The 21,506-nt window shown below is 33.1% G+C and overlaps 1 protein-coding gene across 1 annotated transcript in view; it reads right to left on the reverse strand.

Moving 5' to 3' along the window:
* The window catches only part of LOC127857097 (potassium voltage-gated channel subfamily KQT member 1-like), a 167,908-nt gene continuing 146,402 nt past the window's right edge, over nt 1-21,506 (reverse strand). The window contains exon 15 of the mRNA XM_052393460.1: nt 1-591. Within this exon, the coding sequence (XP_052249420.1) occupies nt 260-591 (332 nt within the window). The 3' untranslated portion in view covers nt 1-259. The remainder of the gene's footprint in view (nt 592-21,506) is intronic.

A 21,506-nucleotide genomic window follows, 5' to 3' on the forward strand; every position in this document is an offset into this window, starting at 1 on the left:
TGATTAATGTATCAAACAAACAATAATAATAACAGAAAACAGTATTACCTTAAGTAAAATGGTTACATCTATACCGATGCTAACACTATTCACAGCAATAACATAATTTGTGTTGTTAGTACCAGTGTGACAATCTTAACGTTGTTTAAACAGGGAACTATGATGGTACTGTTGTATTTAAATTCATCTAATTTATAGACTCTTCTCACTTCTTAACAACATATTTGTTGCAGCCGAAATACCTTCTCAATAAATATACTTAAACATCCGTTACATCAGAGACAAGCGCATTTACCGATCCCAAAGGTACCAAAACCCTATGATCTGATGGTTCATTTAGTATTGGACAAGCTCGGGTTAAACCATATTTCTCATTTTTGATATCTCCTTCATGATCGATGTCGATTTTGCACTCGGTTTTTATGTGGTCGAAGCCCGACACTGCTGTCGTTACCGCAGTTTGTGAGCAAAAATTTTGAACATTCGCAGAGGTATGCACATGATTTAAAATCGTATGAGAGTCGTGAAACACCTCCTCATCATTACTCGTGTTGTTAGCATTTTCTTCATGTAAGTCAAACATACAACGACCTGTTTCGTTCACAAGTTCACCCATTGGGTCGTTTGTTACCTCTTCGGCAATATCTTCGTTCGACACATCAGTACTGCATCCACGTTCGCAAGAAAGTTTGGATTCCGCCTGCTCGTTAGCAACAAGCTTAGGAAGTGGAGCGGAGTTCAATCGATACGTTACACGCTTACGAATTCGAGAACTTAAATCCGAATGATTTCTCAACATCATTTTCTTGGGATGTTTATCAATTATAGGGGATGATGGTTCACTGGTATATTGCTTGTCGATTAGAATCGATCTGGGCTTGACAGAAGTGTGAGCATGCTTATCGTGTGCAGTGTTTTCAGAAGTCCGCGATTGCATTAAAACTTTTCTGTCTTCCTTATACATGTCTAACAGTAGATCTAGCTTTGATTCAATGTCCTCCACCTGAAATATGTCACAAAACAATACTCATTGTATACACAAAACACATCATATGTTCAATTATTTATATATATGTCGAAACATCGAAACAAAAAATATGATTGTATCACGGATATGATACCTCTTACACATCACGGCAATGTTTACTCTTAAACATCATGGAAACGTGTCTCTTAACTAGCATGGCTATGTTTTGTTCTGCAACAACACGGTTGCAATATGTTTTAGTAATAAAGTTGGAAAAACGCTATCGCTCAAACACAACACTTCCCTTCTCAATCGCACTTTTAATGTGGTTGAAGTATTAGATAATCGTTTAGGATCTCAAATGTTAAGCCTGACCGTAAAAGCAATCATAGATATTATGCAATAGTTATTTCGACCGATTAGAGTGATATATATATAATTCACAAGTTACATGTATATACACGTAAATTACAAATTAAACATATTTGAAAATACAATACAATTCTTAGATGCACACTGTTGTATTTGCTTACTTGTCGCTCCACTTTGACGATACGTGAGGACAGACTAACTTTGGATTCGTATGCATCCTTGCTCTTGCTTCCAGTCTTTCCCAATATCTGGTCAAGTCTGTTAAAACGCAATTATAAAAGGTATTTGTACAAAACAATGTTCACAATATTGAAAAATATGTATGGAAAACAAATGCACGCAACATACACAAACCGCACAAATATACATATTGGGTTCATGGGAGTCTAATGGCAGTCCCGGAGATTTTCTCTAAAAAGCATCTATACCTAAAAGAAAACATGGTTGACGGTAAGCTAATATACAGAGAAAAATAAATAATACATTTGTGCTATATCAAAAATGTTCACCGTCTTGAGACGGCATATGTAAAAACACATTCGTTGGTTTTGTCAATAAATATTCGCTGCAATGAAACGATTCTCAGTTAAAGCGATATTATAATATAAATTGAGTATATAAATCGTAACAAACTAAGTCACCTCATCTGAAGACTCTTCACCCTGCTAAGCATATCTACGTGACCGGCGGAATATTGCTCGATTACGTCTTTGACATCGTATGGTCGTAACGCTTCCCTGAATTTCTTACGCGCCACAAAATACTTTATTTTACGTAGAGAACGAATGACTATTTTGTCGTCAACCGTCAACTCACGAATTTTTGGTGATATCTCGAGCTCCTCTGTAATGTACATACAGGACATTAGTAAATGTGATATTAAACAACCTAATGGACTACATTTGTCCTAAGAAAAATATACAATATGGGCATTTTAGGCACGACTTGCGAGGTAACTCAGTTATCCAGGTACATCTGTCATTAAATAGACATATCAATAAATACCACATTAGGCTTGGAAAGAGTATTTGCTGAGGCATTTATATTGTTTTAAAAATCATACAGTTAAGAACATCTTCTTACCTAGATAATAATTATATTGGTGCTATAAATGGGTCAGTTAAGTTTGGATCGATTTCAAACATTTTTAGAGATCGGGATTACACCAATTACCCCTAACGATGAGCACATCTATAGACAATGTCATAAAAACCTAAGAAGAAGGTCAAATGCAATGAATTTATAAATGATATGTTGTCACTACACTTAAATATTTCCCACATCTCTGATTCAAATATAAAAGTTATCAGTTATTGATATTTGCATGTGCACGTGTACTACTTTAGTAGCAACACAGTCTTACCTTCGGAATGGTCATGCCTGGATGACCCTGTCATGTTGTGGTTACGCAACACAGCAAACCGTTCTACTCGCTGATCTATGAGCCCTGTCGCCAGACTGAGATGACTCCTATCCAAACAGAGCATGCTTTATTAGCATTCATGTCGAGAAAGAGTAATATACTAACGTCATGCGAAAATGGGTATTATGCTATATGCGACCCGCGTATCTCCCGCCGTGCAGTCTGGTCATAAACTACAATATCCGCTAATAAGATGACGATATCTTGCGTGACCTTATAGCGGACTGATTTGCTCCTGACCAGGCTGCACGGACTTGTCTGGAAGTAAGTCTGTACTTGTTTAGAATTAGAAATATTTTTTGCATGGCGAGGCTTAATAAATCGGCAATATTCTTTAAATTTACGACAAGCTAGAGTTAAAAAAGAACGAATATTTTGTTTAATGTTTCTTGAGTATCATTATTGCAGTTAATTAAAAATAGCTGATAAAGCTCTATTTCAAACGAGGAATGATGTGTTATTTGTATTGTTTTCCTTTACACTTATATTACCGGTTGCGAAGTGCAAGTGAAATTAAATGCATAGCACAGACGACATAACATGCAATGTGTCTTATGAAATTATAATAATTCCACATAAAAACATGATCACTACAAGGAACAAGTGACGAGTATTGACCACTGAACGCTAACAACAAGTGTGTGACTTTTCAAATATGGATGAAATATCATAAGCATCAATTTTCATGTCAAAAAGATATATTTAAACGCATTAACAACATTCATATATTATAAGGCACACAGCTAATGCCGGATTATTGAAAATATAAAGATTTACGATTCTACAAAGTAAAATAGATATCTACAAAAATCGACAAAACATCAACACAACAAATGCAACAGGGCTTACCATGTGCGATTTACAAAGCTAAATACAAATAATGTATACATACGTTTATAGCTTAATATTTCAAGACCGCAAATACACACATTATATATGAATAAACGTTATATTTCACACCTAAATTGCATACGAATGTATACGTAAACTAAAGGTCTGGTGTCGATTTCATAAAGACATATATTAATTACATCAAGTATTCATGAAATTTGTATAAATAGTTAAACGTTAATGTGGGTGTACCAATGCGAGTGACTTTGGGTGACGTAAAAACACTTCACATTTATAATTTATAACTATCATGACATTTTTGCACACTAAATTAAAATGTAAAACACATCTCTTTAATTCAATTGTCTGTTAAATAATCCATCAATCGGAACCAGTATTTGCTGAAAAGATCATTTTCATTAATAGATACAACGGACAACGCTAATGGAAATAGGCGATATAAATATGTCGTTTCAATTACTACATTAAGGCTGTGCTTCCAAATTATTTATCGTTTTATAATGTGCTATGTTTCTCTTTGATGCTCATTTGTGTAGTTCATGGTATATATTTGCTTTTATATATATGAATGGTGTAGTAAACGTGTGTTTTTAGTAAACAAATAGCGATTTGCATTATTTCAAATGAACGTGTAGTTATAAGAATGTAAAGGTTAACTCATTTCTGTTTTGTTGTTTATCGTAATTTACTGAAAAGTCTTTATCCATTATGCATGCACGTGTTATTATAAATAACAATTTATTTTGTAACTATTATACAATCATTTGCAAACAAAACAAAGTATTTTGTCACAATAACCATGTTATAAATGATTGTTTTCAATCGAAATAATTTATTTGACTATTTTAAATAGATTAATAGTTTTAAAAGATACACATGCTTTAAGTGATGGTACGACAACGTTTCCGAAAATGAGTAGCAGGCTACCAGAGGGTTATCATAAAAACACTGTCACAAGACATACCGAAATATTTAGTATTACTTACTTCTGTAATGTTTCGGGAATATCGTCGTCCAAAGTATTCCCCGCTTTTCTGGAGTCCCTTCTCGATATGAGCGGCGAATGCGGGCTGGCCCCGCCGTTGTTGTTGCTCGAGCTCGTGCCTCCATTGCCACCAGTCTTCCGCCGCGTGGAGAATCTGCTTACAAATGAGGAATTGTTCTTGAAAGGTCGTTCTCTGAAGCAGAGACTAGTATTGATTAGATTTGTTAAATACATGTCCAGTAGATAGTTGTAAAGAAATAAGTTAGTTGACTTGCTATGGTTTAATATAAAGTGGTAAAAAATATACTACTGAAAAATCCGAACAATTGAATGCAAACCCTTAAACAAACGACCTTAATTCGTGGTTTAACATTTCTGTTAACTGATTAAAATATATGTCGGAATAATTTCCTTGCTTTTTGTCAATCAGTAACCACCGTGATGTCAGATATATTAACGAATGGTGGGCATAATACCATAACATACATTGCAATACATGCAGTGTTATACGTTGAATACATGTAGATATTATCAGATTTTCAACAATTTTAGGGGTACAAAATCGATCAATACGGTATATGATTGTGAAAAGATTTGCACATGCGCTACCTTTTTTGTACTTTCTTCTCAGAGTTGCTGGTGTTTTTGTTTCCAAAGTTTAGCCCATTCCAGCGTAGTCTATTTAGTTGTTATTTATATAATCATTTACTTATTTAACTTACCAATGCACTTATTGATCACATTTAAAGAAGCGAGATTTTGCCAAGCATGTAAGAAACTTATAGGAACGGCAATCTAAAGTTTTGCATGTGATTTGGAAATATTGCAGATAAATGTGAAGCACACTTTGACTTCCACATGGGACATAACATGTTCTGCAACTATTTATTAACTTAGATTATTACCGTGTGTAGAAAACAAATGTACCGCGTTGGTAAGCAATTACTATCCATATACTATTAAATTCACCTGATACGTGTTGCGATGAATAGAAAGTTAAGTAATCAGCAATGCGATACATACTGTGTTGGACTCGGACAGGGAAACATATGCGGTGTCTATGTAGCAACGGATATAGAATTCTCGTCTGCCGCATATCAACGCCATAAACTCTGTATCAACAGCGCGGCTGGTACTCGTCTCCTGATTAGATGTTTCTGTCGTTGCTGTTGTTGAACTTTGAGGGCAAAACCGGAACCCAGTATACCCTGGTAAGTAATATTTCCTCATTATACTAACATTGCTTTTATAACTTATGTGCAGTATTATTACACAAATCGGGATTCCGCGTTGTTATTAATGTATTTTGACATTCCCAAAAACTGAAATGAATGGCGGTCGTATCGGTGGCCCAGACCGTGATTAATACAATCGGTCTACAAATTACCGTCTTTACCGTCGGGAACGCAATATAAATGTCTTTTAACATGTTGTATATCTCTGCGTGTGACACTTATTTAAAATTTACAGCGTTGCACTGGCGCAAGTTTCCAGTCATGAGAAAGGTTGCGTAGTATTATTCATATTGTTAGACGAATCCACGTTACGAGGCCAACCGCCTGTGGTTATTGTTGAATATATCATTTATTTAGTGTGTCTATACCTTTATGTTTTACCTAACTCACTTATGCTTAATGATTTTATAACTGCAAATCTCTTCTCTGTCCGAACACTTAAATCGGTGTACATACTTGGTTGGCCAATGAAATGTGGAATAGTTAAAGCCGCTTTATAAGAATGGAAATAATGAATTAGTTCTTTACAATTCTTTGTACAAATCTACTGATTTATATTGGGTTAGTATGCTGAATATTATCAGACCTTAATTATACAAGAACACTTGTGTACAATGATCGCATCTAAAGGAATATTGAAGCAATTAATCTTAAGGGGCCAATATTGTCGAAGATTTATTACGTAACCACATGTAAAGCAAAAAGCATATTCAAACTATAAATCGACATGTCATGTTTCAGTTCAAAACTAAAGCTTGACCATGGTAGGAAGGGCTGTACATAAATACAAAGATGCAAGGAGACTCACTGCCGGAAGTGCAAAGAACGCTTTTCCGAGCACAGCTGACAACGAGGCTATCAGCTTTCCTGCCCAGGTGCTTGGGACGACATCACCATATCCGACTGTGCACAGTGTCACCTGAGACATCAAAACATTATCATGTGTAGGTTGAAGTATTGCATAAACAATGATTTTTATATCTCAATTAGAATTACATTTACTGGCATTCAGTCGATTAAAATTCAAAGAGTAAATATATTGCATTATTTTCAATTATACTTGTGAACGAAACGTAACTTAAGCATAATGATACCAGTTAAGATCCCATAACCTACACAATCAATTCACGAATAAATAAAAATCGGCTTTTGTGCAATAGATGTTGGTATAACGATTTGAAATGTCTATATTATTATACTTCATTTCTATATTTCTGGCGTAAATACATATTCGTAAATATTTGAAGTTTATACGGTATAATAGGTCGTTACATTCTAAATGTTCACAGTTGTGTTCCCCTTTAACGTAATATTTATCTAATATATTGTTCATCAAAAGCGGTAATTACTGTGTCTTTTATACTTAGTTCTTTTTAATCCGCTGTACAATTCCTTCCATAACCCATGTGTATTACTTAATTTCAATTATAAGCATACATAAAAATGAGAAAAATGTCACAAACAATGTTTTTTTTATGTTCAAACTATTTCACAAGAACTTTCACAAACTACATCATATTGTGAGTACAATAAGCAACCTAATGAAATTATTACCGACCATATTGCCCAATGCATAAAGTTAAATGTAATAGTCAATATTACTGACAAGAAATTGCCATCACTTTACTGGATACCTAAATTACATAAGACGCCATATAAAAGTCGTTTTATCGCTAATTCAGTGTCTTGTACCACCAAACAATTATCAGTGTATCTTACATCTGCATTGAGTGCTATTAGATATCATATAGCTAAATTTTGTAATAAAGTTTATGAAAATAGTAATATTAACCTATTTTGGTCAATAAAAAACACCTTAGAAGTTATTGATAAAATTGAAAATAAAAAATATAAGGTGTCACAGGTAATTTCTTATGATTTTTCTACACTATATACAACGCTTCCTCACGCTTTAATAAAATCCAAACGTGTTTCTTTGATTGAAAAAACTTTTGCTAGAGAGAAGTGTTTGTATCTAGCTTTAAACACTAAAACAGCTTTTTTTACTAATCAGGTGTTGGATAATTACATCATTTGGACTGGTCTTGACTTTTGTGCAGCACTTACTTTTCTTTTGGATAACTTGTTTGTTGAATTGAATGGTAAAATATTTAAACAATTTATTGGCGTTCCTATGGGTACTAATTGTGCGCCACTTATAGCTGACCTTTTTTTATATTGTTATGAAAGTGAATTTATGTTAGAATTATCTAAAACTAAGCAAGTAGATTTGATTAATTGTTTTAACCTTACTCGTAGGTACATTGATGACATACTTAATTTAGATAATCCATTATTTGAACAATATATTCACAAAATCTACCCAAAAGAACTAGTCTTAAATAGATCGTGTATATCCAATACAGACGCTGCGTATTTAGACTTACATTTAACTATTAATAATAATTTGATCAAAACTAGTTTATACGACAAACGGGACGATTTTAACTTTGAAATTGTGAATTTTCCGTTTCTAGATGGCAACATCCCTAAAGGACCTTCCTATGGTATTTACATTTCGCAGTTGGTACGTTATGCCAGAGCATGTTCGTGTATTAAAGATTTTAATCATCGTAATCTAATATTAGCTAAAAAATTGCTAAAACAAGGCTTTTTGTATCATAACCTAAGAAATACATTTGCTAGATTTTACTTTAAGTATGGTGATTTAATTTCAAAATATAATGTTTCCTTAAAATGGCATTTAAATAATGGAATCTCCCATCCATCATTTTACGGAGATGTTTTGAAGCGTGTCCGCAAATTAAAATATGTTAAACCAAATTTTCATGGTTTCATTTTTTGTCATGAAAAATGTGGATATATATTTTATCTTAAGTATAAGGAAACGAATTTTGACCGTAGCACGAGTTTCCTCTGTGTTTCTTTCACGGGACATATAATGACCTTTGGCACTGTTAATCACACAATGAATTATTTTTTATATACACGGTTACAACACGAAAGTAGACTCTAAAATATGTTTATGCAAATTTGTAATTTATCTAGGATTTACTGTTGAACATCATGATCTCATGTTGCCTTACTTTGCATAATATATTATACTCGACTTTCCACTTCATACTTGTCAATATAAAGAAGTGAAACTCCAGCTGCTGGAGCAGTATTGAATTTTCATTAAACAATTAGTTGGTCCTTTATTTGAGGCAAGTGACCGATTGCCCAAACAGTACAAAACAGCACAATACAGCACAATACAAACCAACATAAACACAAAATATGAATAAAGCTGGGGTCACCGCCTTGGAACGGTCAATGCAAAGCATTGGGGGTTTAAACCTGGTTACAGAGCGCTCAACCTCACACTTGGCCCAGCAATATTCATAATACATTTAAGTGTAAATAAAATTTAACGTCATAGCATTGTAACTCAAATTAAACAATAATAAAAGGGAATTAAAACGCATTCAATTTAATTACTATTTAATTACTCAATTGCATTGAAGATACAAGAGTAACAGAGTTACAACTTTTTGACGAACGATCAAATAAAACTATTAACTATTGTCAACTACATTCCTTCTTTATAGAAAAAGATTTGAGAATATAGCGTCATGGAGTTAATATCTCAGACAATCATCGCGCAAATACAGGAAGAAGCAGCAATAATGGGTGTAAAAATTCAATATTAGATAGCTTGGTTGTTTATGTGACTGCTAAAAAAATAAAAATAATTAAATCAAACAAGAAACGCCTATCAGAAAATATAAATAAAATGGAACGTTATAAACCCAATGACCTATGCATGTAGATTACAACTGGGAAAGTCGGTCGTATGACGTCACAAAAATCCATAATGACATAATGACGTGAAAAAATTCCAGGGGCAGTACTAAATAAAAATATTAACGGGACTGTGCTACTAATAAAACAAGTTTAGGTGATTTAATATTTAGAAGCAAATGAATAAAAATGGTAATTCCATTAAAGCGACATTATTGGAATCAAACAGTATATAGGTGTTTTGACAACTGAAGACAGAAATGATTAGATGTACGATTTGAGTCCAAATATAGTTTTCATGCAGATTTGTTCATACGACACAATGACACAATTTTATTCAACAGTGAAAAATGCCTATAATGTAGTTTTCATGCAGATTTGTTCATACGACACAATTTTATTCAACAGTGAAAAATGCCTATAATATCACTAATGATTCCAAATTTTAAGGGAAGAAAGATACAGTGAATCGAAAACCATCAAACACGTGTTTTTAAGTACATAAGCATCGTATCCTTTTGATAAAAACAAGTTAAATAAAGTGAAAAGTTTAATATGAAAATTTGGTTTAACATATTTTAATTTGCGGACACGCTTCAAAACATCTCCGTAAAATGATGGATGGGAGATTCCATTATTTTAATGCCATTTTAAGGAAACATTATATTTTGAAATTAAATCACCATACTTAAAGTAAAATCTAGCAAATGTATTTCTTAGGTTATGATACAAAAAGCCTTGTTTTAGCAATTTTTTAGTTAATATTAGATTACGATGATTAAAATCTTTAATACACGAACATGCTCTGGCATAACGTACCAACTGCGAAATGTAAATACCATAGGAAGGTTCTTTAGGGATGTTGCCATCTAGAAACGGAAAATTCACAATTTCAAAGTTAAAATCGTCCCGTTTGTCGTATAAACTAGTTTTGATCAAATTATTATTAATAGTTAAATGTAAGTCTAAATACGCAGCGTCTGTATTGGATATACACGATCTATTTAAGACTAGTTCTTTTGGTTAGATTTTGTGAATATATTGTTCAAATAATGGATTATCTAAATTAAGTATGTCATCAATGTACCTACGAGTAAGGTTAAAACAATTAATCAAATCTACTTGCTTAGTTTTAGATAATTCTAACATAAATTCGCTTTCATAACAATATAAAAAAAGGTCAGCTATAAGTGGCGCACAATTAGTACCCATAGGAACGCCAATAAATTGTTTAAATATTTTACCATTCAATTCAACAAACAAGTTATCCAAAAGAAAAGTAAGTGCTGCACAAAAGTCAAGACCAGTCCAAATGATGTAATTATCCAACAACTGATTAGTAAAAAAAGCTGTTTTAGTGTTTAAAGCTAGATACAAACACTTCTCTCTAGCAAAAGTTTTTTCAATCAAAGAAACACGTTTGGATTTTATTAAAGCGTGAGGAAGCGTTGTATATAGTGTAGAAAAATCATAAGAAATTACCTGTGACACCTTATATATTTTATTTTCAATTTTATCAATAACTTCTAAGGTGTTTTTTATTGACCAAAATAGGTTAATATTACTATTTTCATAAACTTTATTACAAAATTTAGCTATATGATATCTAATAGCACTCAATGCAGATGTAAGATACACTGATAATTGTTTGGTGGTACAAGACACTGAATTAGCGATAAAACGACTTTTATATGGCGTCTTATGTAATTTAGGTATCCAGTAAAGTGATGGCAATTTCTTGTCAGTAATATTGACTATTACATTTAACTTTATGCATTGGGCAATATGGTCGGTAATAATTTCATTAGGTTGCTTATTGTACTCACAATATGATGTAGTTTGTGAAAGTTCTTGTGAAATAGTTTGAACATAAAAAAACATTGTTTGTGACATTTTTCTCATTTTTATGTATGCTTATAATTGAAATTAAGTAATACACATGGGCTATGGAAGGAATTGTACAGCGGATTTAAAAGAACTAAGTATAAAGGACACAGTAATTACCGCTTTTGATGAACAATATATTAGATAAATATTACGTTAAAGGGGAACACAACTGTGAACATTTAGAATGTAACGACCTATTATACCGTATAAACTTCAAATATTTACGAATATGTATTTACGCCAGAAATATAGAAATGAAGTATAATAATATAGACATTTCAAATCGTTATACCAACATCTATTGCACAAAAGCCGATTTTTATTTATTCGTGAATTGATTGTGTAGGTTATAGGTCTTAACTGGTATCATTATGCTTAAGTTACGTTTCGTTCACAAGTATAATTGAAAATAATGCAATATATTTACTCTTTGAATTTTAATCGACTGAATGCCAGTAAATGTAATTCTAATTGGGATATAAAAATCATTGTTTATGCAATACTTCAACCTACACATGATAATGTTTTGATGTCTCAGGTGACACTGTGCACAGTCGGATATGGTGATGTCGTCCCAAGCACCTGGGCAGGAAAGCTGATAGCCTCGTTGTCAGCTGTGCTCGGAAAAGCGTTCTTTGCACTTCCGGCAGTGAGTCTCCTTGCATCTTTGTATTTATGTACAGCCCTTCCTACCATGGTCAAGCTTTAGTTTTGAACTGAAACATGACATGTCGATTTATAGTTTGAATATGCTTTTTGCTTTACATGTGGTTACGTAATAAATCTTTGACAATATTGGCCCCTTTAGATTAATTGCTTCAATATTCATTTAGATGCGATCATTGTACACAAATGTTCTTGTATAATTAAGGTCTGATAATATTCAGCATACTAACCCAATATAAATCAGTATATTTGTACAAAGAATTGTAAAGAACTAATTCATTATTTCCATTCTTATAAAGCGGCTTTAACTGTTCCACATTGCATTGGCCAACCAAGTATGTACACCGATTTAAGTGTTTGGACAGAGAAGAGATTTGCAGTTATAAAGTCATTAAGCATATGTGGGCTAAATAAAACATAAATGTCTAGACACACTAAATAAATGATAAATTCAACAATAACCACAGGCGGTTGGCCTCGTAACGTGGATTCGTCTAACAATATGAATAATACTACGCAACCTTTCTTATGACTGGAGACATGCGCCAGTTCAACGCTGTAAATGTTAAATAAGTGTCACACGCAGAGATATACAATAGGTTAAAAGACATTTATATTGCGTACTCGACGGTAACGACGGTAATTTGTAGACCGATTGTATTAATCACGGTCTGTGCCACCGATACGACCGCCATTCATTTCAGGAATGTTAAAATACATTAATAACAACGCGGAATCCCGATTTGCGTAATAATATTGCACATAAGTTATAAAAGCAATATTAGTATAATGAGGAACTATTACTTACCAGGGTATACTGGGTTCCGGTTTTGCCCTCAAAGTTCAACAACAGCAACTACAGAAACATCTAATCTGGAGACGAGTACCAGCCGCGCTGTTGATACAGAGTTTATGACGTTGTTATGCGGCAGACGAGAATTCTATATCCGTTGCTACATGGACACCGCATATGGTTCTCTGTCCGAGTCCAACACAGTATATATAGCATTGCTGATTAGTTACCTTTCTATTCATCGCAACGCTTATTAGGTGAATTTAATAGTATATGGATACTAATTTTTTTTACCAACGCGGTACATTTGTTTTCTACACACGTTAATAATCTAAGTTAATAAATAGTTGCAGTACATGTTATGTCCAATGTGGAAGTCAAAGTGTGCTTCACATTTATCTGCAATTATCCAACGTACATAACGGATCTGGCACGAGTTGCCATATCATACCATATTTAGTTAAAAGAGTTCAGGAATTTTGTAAGTAAGCGAGCCTTTGGAGAGCTTACTAACGAATTTCCTGGACGAGTTTAATAAAATATGGTATGATATGACAACGAGTGTCAGATCTTTTTATCACATGCTTTTAAATGAGAAAATTAAATAAATATTTACGCAAACATAATGATAAATCCCGACTGGTGTTAACATTTCGTGACGTTATTTGACGTTGCAACGTCATTTCAGCAAATTAACTAAATGCGATTGGTCAATAAACGAAAACTAAGCCAATGAAAACGCTTTAAAATGTTGTATTACACATGTGTAATATAAAAAAATGTAATGGTTGTATTAAATGGGAACAGGGTATAGCATGTGAGAAAATGAATTATATAATATATGTACTTTTTGCTTATTTCGTTGTTTTAAAATTTAGTAACTACTGACCATTTATCATATTTAATAATTTTGTCAAAATAATTGAATATGTTGCGTTATTAGGTGGGATCAAGCCACGCGCAAATCTAAGAACGGGTCATTGATGTTTAGTTTTATCTTTAACACGATGCTTTCTTGTCCCAAAAATATGTTAATCAACACGATATTTCAGACAAACTAATATAACCAAGACCCCTGGATAAGACAGGGGTCATGCATCTTAAATATACAACTTCGTACGATCCCACAAGGTGTCAGGCGGGTAGTGATCCAAATCTAAAACCGAATGTGAGTAATAAAATCCACAAACCACTGGATACACGTTGGCCATTATTCTACTGTGACATTATTTTATACAATGAAGACCCAGGGGTTATGAAAAAATGTGATTTACATGTCTTTCTAACTTGCTAAGCATCGTAAATTACGACAAACTCACTTTACAATGATCCAAATTCAAATGTATCGAAGGTTAACAGCTTTACGGGGTTGTAAATAACAATAAATCGGCTTCAATAATGTTGTTTTACTTACCACTCCCCTCCACAATGGATCTGCTTACGTTCCGAAGCGATTTTTGTCGTAATCTTTCTCGGCAAGGTACACCAAATATGAGAAGAAAAGCAAGCCAAGAAAACCTATGTAAACTGTTGTGAACAACTCCTGAAATAGATTCGATAATGACGTTGTGAGATGATACCTCTAATTTATGTAACATAAACAATATAGACTCAGGTATTGTAAATGCCAGTTAGAAAATATATATGATAAGGTCATGATATTAATAGACATACATACACCTGAAATGTCCCTGACCACAGAAAACGCAGAACCTTTTTGGTACTATCATTAAATGAGTCTCGTTAAGGGCCAACTGGGCTAAATGCATGTGCATAAAGTATAAAAGCGCAAATTGCAATGGATAATCAGGAATCATTTCCACCCAAACTGGATTTTTGTTTAGAAAGCTTTATTCAAATAAACAATTCCATAAAAGCAGAAAGTGTCGTCCTTGATTAGCCAGTACGGACTAAAGCCTAATCAAGGACGACACTTTAAGCACATCCATTTAGTTCCAAAATGAGGCACATACTACTAAAAATGAAAAAAAATATAGTGATTAGAAACTTATCATGATGATATATATATGATGTTATCAGAAATCAAACTGCATAATACGTCTGAAATTGTAAAGGCATAAAAATGGTATCTGCTCAATCAGACAATATATTCTGCTTGTGTAGTAAAGCTTTATAGTTATTTGTATTTCGCAGTATTTTTGTGTCCGGTAACATGTACACGCATACACATTTTCCTGTTTTATCAGTTTATAATATATGGACATAAGCTCTGACATTTTCTATATACACATGTGGACATTGTTCAGCAAGTTTGGCTATATATTTCCATAGTATTGTACAACATAACATGTAAATAAACGATGTTTCCGATAAAGTGTGTTGTGACTTGTGAGTTCGATTGCTGTGTTATAGCTTAAATAAACAATAAACATCAGCTTAACACATTCAAACTTAATTGACATATGCTACGCGCTAAATTTTGCATAAAACATTTGAAGTCCACTACAATAAACCTTAAATAACTTCCATACATATTCAAATGTACGAACAAACTATTCCAAAGGACAATAATGCAAATAAAGCGTTTACCGATGCAAATGACCCACCCATAGAAGAGTACCCAAAAGGTTATAGAAATGTATAAACTACGTATAGAAAGTTGAAATTCGGAACTCAGAAAACTATTTCACTAATACACGTGTAAACGTTAAGAATATTACCCTACGATGGGCTCACACAACGGATCCCAACAGCTTCCAGGTTCTGGCTCGCCTATCCATGCGCACGAGACGTAGAATTTGAAAGAAAATTAGTCCTCTAAGTGTTGAAGCTGCGAACAACTCGCTTGAACTTCCTACCAGTATCACCATCACCGTTGAGACGATGATAATACCGTCTGCGATGTCAGAAAAAGATATGATCGAAGAAGAAGTTAGCCTATAGAAATTCTGAGTAAATTACTGCTGTTGTTGTGTTCATCTTATTAACATGCACCAATGACTTCGGATGAACAACAATCTCTTTGTATGGATATTTATTTTAAATACTGAACAACAACGTGTATGTTGTTTATAACACAAACCAATTTTATATTTAACTTAAAGTAATACTTTTCAAAACATACAAATGCTTTGTTGAACTATCGTTAAATATGAAATGTAATCTCTGGGTAATAATCAATTTTTGATTAATCACACGTATTAGGGATAAATATAACTCGAAATAGAAAATCATATAATATATTACAGGCAATTGACCGTCATTGGTAGATAAAATACTTTTGATCCAACGATGGATACTATAAACATTTACGTTTATAAACACATTTACGTTATGTATGGACCTTTGACAATTTTTCCCCAGCAGTAACTACTTATCTGCTTGGATGTAAGTGATATAACATTTGATATCATTTTACACTCAAATATTCGCTGACCAAGTACATTCCAAGTACACACAGACACAACACCCAGCTGTATAAACCTTAATATAAGAGAAACAATTAACCATGTAGTTATTTTTTTTTTAAATAATGACGTTGTAACTAAAGTGAAATTATCTACGAAACCATACAGTTTCTTATCAAATTCCACATAACCATTACTGTGCAAACCCATAGTCATTAACGTTTTTGTATAATTTAATACTATTATTTTTTTAAATGTCAAATATTGACAATATTCAAACATCTATTGTGTCGATGAATTTTTTTTTCATCTACATATTTTTGGATTCAGAGAACAAAACATTTTCTCATAACGCTTCAGAACTTCAATCATGAGAATACAAAGCGACCATACAATTTGCCGTTAACGATTTTAGGAGGTTTTGTTCCCAATAATGCATTGTTCATTTACGTTTGATTTTCATCGAATCCATCTAAGGAGAATTTTTTGGCTTTGCTAACTGATTTTGTTTAAGTTCCGAAAGCAATTATATTAAGGAAAGCAGAGCGACAGCAAATATGAAACACACTTGTTAAAATACTGTATTTAGGTGGGTATATAAATAGTATGAATGACTACATTTATAGTTTTATATCTAGTTGGTACCCTTATTATGAAACTTCTTGAAAATATTATTAATGATGCATTTGTATATGCCTTTATCTGCATTAGTGTACTAACACGATAAGTAAAATAAAGATATATAATAAAAGCGTATAGAACAAAATGTACAACTGTTGCCTTGCAAGATGAGTAGTTTAAATAATTGCATTTATGTATGTGATAATTTACGAATGACGGGCTTAGCGGGTACAGATAATTAAGTATGCCTTATTCTCCGAGTATTTTTGTTGTGTGTTGTACTTCATTACCTCTGATCTTATCAACAGTTCTGATTTCACAAACATTGGTTCTTTATCGGGTCAAATGCGACCAGTGCTAGACTGTAAGCAATATAAATATTCAGTCCTTGCCAAATACAACTGAACGAAAAGGGCTTGTGCACAAGCTTTTAATCTTATCTTAGCAAATCAAATCTGTGTCCGAAAATTATCTCCACGAAGTAGTTTCACGACCTAACAAAAGAATGACCGTTTACAGCTTTCTCGTCGAAAAGGAGAATTTATAAAAGCAATCTGAAATATTGAATTACGATTGAATGTGTTCCTCAAGTAATTGGAAAAGCTCCAACAAGACGCGTGGAGAAACATTGGTATTTCTTATCTTTGGGAAATGTTATAACGTCATTTATATTGTTTATATTTCTTTTGTTGAATATTGCCCTTCGAAAGAAACAATTTATACTCCGAATTTTAAATAACGTTCAAAGTGTAGGTTCGCACAAGGAATGATTAATGCCATTCAGTGAAGCTCCTTAATTTTCGCGTTATTACAATATTAATAAAAAGATTTGAAACGTTATTACTCGTAATTTGTTTCAAATAGTTTGCAAGGAAAAAAACTACTTTTTAACAACAACAACAGGCCAAATATAAGTTTCTTTAATTATTATTTAAATCAGATTTGTTTTATCAACTATGAATCATTTGACATATTGGATTATAATATTGGCGTGCATTAATGTGTTTAAATATGACAACCTTCAATAAAATAATAAAACGACATTTTTACGTACTTAAAAAAGTTATGGTCGAACGACTTTTGTATTTTGGGTTTGGTGTTAACAGATTTCCGATATTTCGTTTCTCAGGCAAGTCTAGTGGCATCATAGGATAACACTATTACCTTCGCATTTCTTACATGAACAACTTAAAGGTGATTGTATTGGTATTTACGGTTGTCGGTTCAGGCAGACCGGGACTTCACGTTGTATTCATTTAACTCTCAAAAAAAGCGAGCGCTTGTCTTATTTTGAACGGTCTACTCCCAATGTATTTCAGGTTTAGGAACCTTACCTAGCGTGCATAGTTGAAAGATTTGTATTACTTGAAACAGTGTTTTAAATTGTCCGTTCTTAGGTGGTGGGTCCAGCTGAAAACTGTTTTTTACGTCAACAGCTGTGCAGATGCATTGCCCTAATTGTAACAAAGGTATAGATCTCAGTTATCTAGAAATGGGAACATACTTATTATTTGCCTATGTTTCTCAAATTTCGTTATACCGTCATTTGTTGTTTTACGATCTTACAAAATTACATTATACCAGCATGTTCCTTACCTATAATACATAGAGGACGTTGAGCAAATTTCAGCCGCCCGTTTAAGCCCTGTTATCTTGAGCCAAATCCGGAAAGCCAGACTCGTGTAACGTACTCCACATTCAGCCAGACAAGAAGTATTGGTTCCTGAGACATAAAATTCAAACAAAAAAGCATGAGAGTATAAAATGCTTAATGAAGTAAATATTTATTTATACTTTAAACAACACACTTAGAAACCTACTAACTTTACATCCTGTTTTTAAAAAAGCGAACTATACTGTGACTCTTAAGACCACGGGCTTTCTGTTCAATCAAGTTGATAGTGCATAGGTTATAAGTAATGTGCAAAGAGAGAGAATAAATGTATATGGTCGCTAACTATAATGTTACTATTCAAACCAGAATACATATCCTATTACGTAAATAACAAAAAAATACAATATAGCGACAATATTTGTACGAACAGATTATAAAAGGAAAAGTAAATGTCTCAAATAATGATCACCTATGACTGGACACTAATGTTGAAAACTATCACCACCGTACACAATCTTACCATATATATCACAACATGTTTCATTGTTGTTTCAAAAGTTTCGATTGTGGATAGAGTGCTGAGGATTATTATCCCGATGCAGACAGCACATCTGAACTTTAAACACGTACAAACTGACACATTTTTTATTGTAAACGTATAGCCACTAAGTTGTTGAATTGTAATTCAATTTCATTAACGGTCTCGTGTATAGCATTTTTTAAACACCAAAGGCTCTTTTAGAGCTTTAAACATTTTGTAATCTGAATCTTGAAAAATAGTCGAAATAGTCTAATTAATGGCAATAAAAACACTTTGCAATAATTAACAAAACAGTGTTATAACAAATGTGAAGTCACTCCATGTTCTGTTTTCACTTGCCTGGTTTTGATACTGCATAATGTTACCTATTTGAAAGAGAGGAATTTCACCGATATCAAACTTTGCTTTTGTCTCCAATAACATCTTTATGTACATTCAGTAAATGCTGTTTCACATCGCTTAGTCCGTTAATACCAAATACAATGTATGTCTGGCGAAGCATACACGCCATCATCCATAAAGGTTTCACTGACATATATAAAACATCGGAAGATTATTTTCATTGAGAAAATGAAATAAGCCCTGTTACAGGCTTGAAAGTATGGGTGCATGACTGTCTTTATTCTCATGTATCAGAATTTTTACTGCGTCAAAAACCATGAATCGCTGATTGGAACATTCGATGCATGTATTGTCCGTATATCAATTTCAATGATATGTCCCTAAATTGATTAGAATATTGTATGCCCAATATGCCGAGTGTCTCTGACGACGTATGAATGCTTCATAATGGGAAATATAACCCAATTTACACATCATCATGTAAGAATATGCATTGATAAGTAAGGATGTATTGGTGTTGTTGTATTATCTCTTACCATTCATTCTTATCATGTTTTCGGAAGGGTATACGTATATTGTCATAACTTCAAATTCAAATAGTTATTACTCTGACAATCATCATTGTATCGCGGTTAACATTCTGTTTTCCCGTTTTCGTTTATTTTGATAAATATAAGGATTTGTTATAATATGTACCATTTTAACATGAGTTTGTTTTGCAATCATGCATAACTTGAAACATGTAAACAATTGTTCACATTGGAAAATGGTTTATAAAACTCGTTTATTTAATATTCAGGTTGCAAACACTTTCACTCAAAATCGAAACATATCCAATCTTAGGCATATTAAAAATCAAAATATTTTGATCATAGTGTCTTTACTTCCGATAGATGTATTTGAGAAACAATTTTAAAATGCTTAAAAGGTAAACCTAAGACAAAAACGAATCATAGTTTTTCGGCGACATAACATAAGAAAGTGCTTGTAGCAAAGCATAAGTGTTTTTAGTTATTCAATCTGTCATTCGATTAAAGACACGCACTGATTACTTAAGATTCGCGAAACAAATATCATGTCCTCAGACAGCAAGGAAAAGACAAAAGCTACGGGTCGATAATCTAATTTAATCACGATAATGGGATAGTAAAATATATCAATCTGTAGAAACAAACGGCCTAATATTGCCGTTTTTATGATTTGTTAGATTGGTTGTGGTTTTGTTAACAGTTCAAAAAGCTGCTTAATTTCATATTCCAATGATACAAATCAGTGCGTTCCAGTGTCCGTTCCAATACGGAAATCGCAGATTAAATAATTGGTATTTTAAATCCTATATCGAAATTGTAACTTTTTTAAGACTCAAACTAAATAAAGTGTTTCATCAAAATAATGGACATTAATACCTTGATAACACATCGGAAAAAATAAATGTTTATAAAACATTTGTTGTGGGTAACGAAAAATATAGATGATTTCATAGCTGTTTGGCTTCCAAATATTTTATCTTCTGAAACCGCGGGCTTCAGTTGATTAATTATTCAAAAAATAATTTTAATTTGCGGTTTATGGAATATCTGGATACTGAATGACTAAACAGATCCGATTACGTCTATTTATTTGTAACTGATTCGCTAATCCATTCGGGAAAGCATTGGTGTTTCGCCTGTTGTAGCGTGGGGCGTATTTCAGTATTGAAGCAAAAAATCATTTAGTGTCAAGTGCAAATCATCGGATTCTGTTCGCATAGCACGCAATGATGACTTGAATGTTTGAAACAATCTTTCCACTAGACCGTTCGTAGCCGGGTGGGCTACTGCCGTGCGAATGTGTACAATACAATTACTTTTCACGAATTTCGTGGAGTCGTCTGAAATTAACTGACTTCCATTGTCGGTAGCAAGTTGCTTAGGTAATCCGTACCTGGCAAAATTTGTTCGAAGAACTTGTATTGTTTTCTCGGTAGTTGTGGATTTCATTAAAACGATCTCGGGCCATTTTGAGTGGGCATCTACTATAAAATAAAGTGAGAGCATGGCAGATTTACGTCTGTGGCCTCAGTCTTAACTTCATCAGGTTTGACATAATCAACAAC

Source organism: Dreissena polymorpha, chromosome 14 (genome assembly GCF_020536995.1).
Source record: "Dreissena polymorpha isolate Duluth1 chromosome 14, UMN_Dpol_1.0, whole genome shotgun sequence".
Lineage (NCBI taxonomy): Eukaryota > Metazoa > Mollusca > Bivalvia > Myida > Dreissenidae > Dreissena > Dreissena polymorpha.